Source organism: Octopus bimaculoides, chromosome 2, assembly GCF_001194135.2.
Source record: "Octopus bimaculoides isolate UCB-OBI-ISO-001 chromosome 2, ASM119413v2, whole genome shotgun sequence".
Lineage (NCBI taxonomy): Eukaryota > Metazoa > Mollusca > Cephalopoda > Octopoda > Octopodidae > Octopus > Octopus bimaculoides.
In genome coordinates, this window is record NC_068982.1 from 7,950,965 (window position 1) to 7,955,036 (window position 4,072).

General features: G+C 39.4%; 1 protein-coding gene across 1 annotated transcript in view; it reads right to left on the bottom strand.

Moving 5' to 3' along the window:
* LOC106881016 (SCO-spondin) overlaps positions 1–4,072 on the bottom strand; it is a gene marked incomplete at its 5' end in the record, with an annotated part of 70,750 nt that overhangs the window by 48,938 nt on the left and 17,740 nt on the right. Inside the window, one exon of the mRNA XM_052965950.1 lies at positions 1,273–1,519. Within this exon, the coding sequence (XP_052821910.1) occupies positions 1,273–1,519 (247 nt within the window). The remainder of the gene's footprint in view (positions 1–1,272; positions 1,520–4,072) is intronic.

The following is a 4,072-nucleotide window of genomic DNA, read 5'->3' on the forward strand; positions in this document are numbered from 1 at the left end:
GGCATTACTTATTCTCCTATAAGATTGCTACAAATTTCCATGTAAACTTTTTTCTACTGGACCCAATCTCTGTTTTATTATGTCAAAATGCAGCTAGAGACCAGTCCTCTTCAAAAATATTAAGTTTTCAATTTGGTTAAGAACTGAATTAGCAACAAACTCTGAAAGATGCTGCTTGTGAATAAATTGCAGCCTTAAGGATATTATTCAACTACTACCATAGTTGAATGATATTCATATCATAAATAATTTGAATGTATAATTTCAGATTTAAATATATTTTAATGATTATAAGTGTGTCTATTTACTTGTTATGTCTGTATATATATATATATATATATATATATATATATATATAAGATGAAGAAACCAACATACAATGCAGAAAAATTTCAAGTCCTTTGCTGTCAGTTATTTTTCATAACATACTACAACAAAGATAGTTTGGACCAAAGGGTCAAAAATAGCCACTATTGAAGAGTTAAACACAGTGCATGACTTGAAAATAGATATGAGTAATGATACATCATTTCATGTACATGTCACCAAGATAGTAGCAATGTGCAGGCACATAGCTGGGTCAATTCCAGGTTTTGTTTCCACACTTGAAATTTCTTTATAATACTGCTGCAGATTCAGCTATAAGGTCATCAGCATAAAGGAGTTCCCTGGCAATTAATCTTAAGCTCCTCTGTAATGGCTTGGAGGACAATGACAAATAGGAGGGGACTGACAGCCAAGCCCTCATGAACTTCTACCTTAACACTAACTTTGTTACTGTACTTATTGTTAACTCTCACCTTACTAACATCAACCTTGTACAAGGTTTGGGCAGCTCTCACCAGATCAGGGAGGAAGTGACCCTATTGAAGGTTTTCTTCAAGTCAACAAAAACACACTTGCACACATATATTTTATTATCCATCTGTATGCTCTTCCTGTCACTAACCCTTACCCATTTTTCAGTTAAGGGACTATATTTAATGGAAAAAGTAGGGAAACATAGAACATGATACATGAATATATATAGTCATTTAAATTTTTTTATCAGCAGAAATTACAAATGTGACACAAGGACTTAAAAGTTTCATTTACGGCACTTTTCAAAGTTTAATAAATACCATACCCAAAACACTTGAACATTGAGTTACTTTTGTCTCTTTCTAGTGATTAAAAATATTAAAACTTTATATATTATTATAAAACAGACATAGTTGAACAAACAGACAAACAGATGCTAAATATGTACAGCTCAAACAATAGAAAACTCACCAACGTTCACAGGCACCATGAACTTTTTGGTCGTAATTTTCTCCGATAGCATTTCCAAATTTATCATAGCAATAACAGTCTTTTTCTAAAACACATTCATTGTTCTGTTCTAAGTAATTTGTTGCACATACACATCCTGGTATACAACTGTCTGGCTCCTGACATATTTCTACCCCCAATTTCAGTTCTGCACATGTTTGCCCACAATTACTTGAACAATTAGACCATATCTTTCCTGTAGGGCACTCTGTAATAAAATATTAATAAAAAAATTTTAATATATGATTTTTTTTACATGTCACTGTTTGATTTTATAAGATATAAAGAATAAGATTACAAAAATGTCTTGAAAATTGAATTTTAAGCTGTTTTTGGAAAACAAATGAAACCATGTTACTCTTATTTTACCCAAATTCACTGAATATCAAATCATAAAACTAAAACACAAATGTGTCTAATTTTATGAACATCAAGAATATTTTTAATAAAATTTAAATGAAATAGTATTTATTTAAAGCAGTTGTATTTGCTCATAAAATACTTCTTTGTGTTATGACACTGTCAATTCTAATGGCAAGCTTGATCTAATTTGTTCTCTTTAGAGGAGTGAGTCCAGGAGTAAAATTGACATCTTTATCTGGACACACGATTTGAATCACTTTTAGTTTTCCAATCTTTCTTTCTGCTGGTCAACATAATTGAATCATAGCTGACTTTGCGTTCAGAGTCACATAGTTACTTTAACAACCATATATTGATGTAAGCAGGGTAAGATCAAGCCATGGCAGAAAAAAGACTAACCAGCATTGACTGGGTTATCATAAATTCTTATAGGCCCAGAATATTAGATATCTCCATAAGAGGCAGACTACCTAGTTTTGCACTGTCCAGTCACTTCAACGTTGGCAGGGTATAAAACTATTTCTGAAACTGGTAAGGCATATATCAGATGGATCTCAAATATAAATTTGGAAGAGTAATAGGCACCATCATCATCATCATCGTTTAACATCCACTTTCCATGCTAGCATGCGTTGGACCATTTGAGTGAGGACTAGTGAACCAGATGGCTACACCAGGCTCCAATCTGATTTGGCAGAGTTTCTACAGCTGGATGCCCTTCCTAATGCCAACCACTCCAAGAGTGTAGTGGGTGCTTTTACGTGCCACCGGCACGAAGGCCAGTCAGGTGGTACTGGCAACGGCCATGCTCAAAATGGTGTATTTTACATGCCACCTGCACAGGAGCCAGTCCAGCGGCACTGGCACGATCTCGCTTGAATGTCTTTACATGTGCCACCGGCACAAGTGCCAGGAAGGCGGCGCTGGGCACAGGTGCCATCACGATTTCGCTTTCGCTTGCCCCAACAGGTCTTCGCAAGCCCAGTTTCGTGTCTTGCATAGGAGCCAGTCCAGCGGCACTGGCAACGATCTCACTTGAATGTCTTTACAAGTGCCAGGAAGGCGATGTTGGGCACAGGTGCCATCATGATTTTGCTTTTGCTTGCCCCAACAGGTCTTCACAAGCTGAGTTTCATCTCCAATGAAGAAGACGACGTTGGCATGGGTGCCAGTCATCGAGTTTAGTTCGATTTCGATTTCATTTGCCTCAACAGGTCTTCGCAAGTGGAGTTTTGTGTCCAATGAAGGAAGGTACGCATAAGTGGGCTGGCTACACCTCTGGCAGAGGCCTTGGATTTAGGTCTCACTTGGCTTGCCGGGTCTTCTCACGCACAGCGTATTTCCAAAGGTCTTGGTCACAAGCCATTGCCTCGGTGAGGCCCAATGTTCGAAAGTCGTGCCTCACCACCTCATCCCAGGTCTTCCTGGGCCTACCTCTTCCACAGGTTCCCTCAACTCCTAGGGAGTGGCACTTTTTCACGTAGCTATCCTCGTCCATTCTTGCCCCATGTCCATACCAGCGCAACCGTCTCTCTTCCACACCACAACTGATGCTTCTTAGGTTCAACTTTTCTCTCAAGGTACTTACGCTCTGTCTAGTATGCACACTGACATTATGCATCCATCGGAGCATACTGGCTTCATTTCTTGCGAGTCTACGCATGTCTTCAACAGTCACGGCCCATGTTTCACTGCCATGTAGCATGGCTGTTCATACACATGCATCATACAGTCTGCCTTTTACTCTGAGAGTGAAACCCTTTGTCACCAGCAGAGGTAAGAGCTCTCTGAACTTTACCCAGGCTATTCTTATTCTAGCAGCTACACTTTCAGCGCACCCTCTCCCGCTACTAACTTGGTCACCTATATAGCGCAAGCTATCAACTACTTCTAGTTTTTCTCCCTGGAATGTGGCAGAAGATGTATTCTGCACATTTACAGTGTTTATTGCTCCTGAACATCTGCTACATACAAAAACTAACTTCCTAGTTAACCTTCCTTTGATATTACTGCACCTCTTATGTGTCCATAGCTTGCACTTGGTGCATCTTGTAGAGTTTCTGCCTACGCCTTTTCTACAGATCGAGCAGGGCCATCTACCTGAAGGGGCTTGTGTTTTGTCTACCTTCCTACTTATTAGGACTTTGGTTTTAGCTAGGTTGATTCTAAGGCCCTTCGATTCTAGTCCTTGCTTCCACACCTGAAACTTCTCTAGTTCTGATAGTTACTCAGCAATTAGTGCAAGGTCATCAGCATAGAGGAGCTCCCAGGGCTATCCTGTCTTGAATTCCTCTGTTATTGCCTGGAGGACTATGATAAATAGGAGGGGGCTGAGGACTGAACCTTGGTGGACCCCTACCTGTACCTGAAATTCTTCACTGTACTCATTGCCAACTCT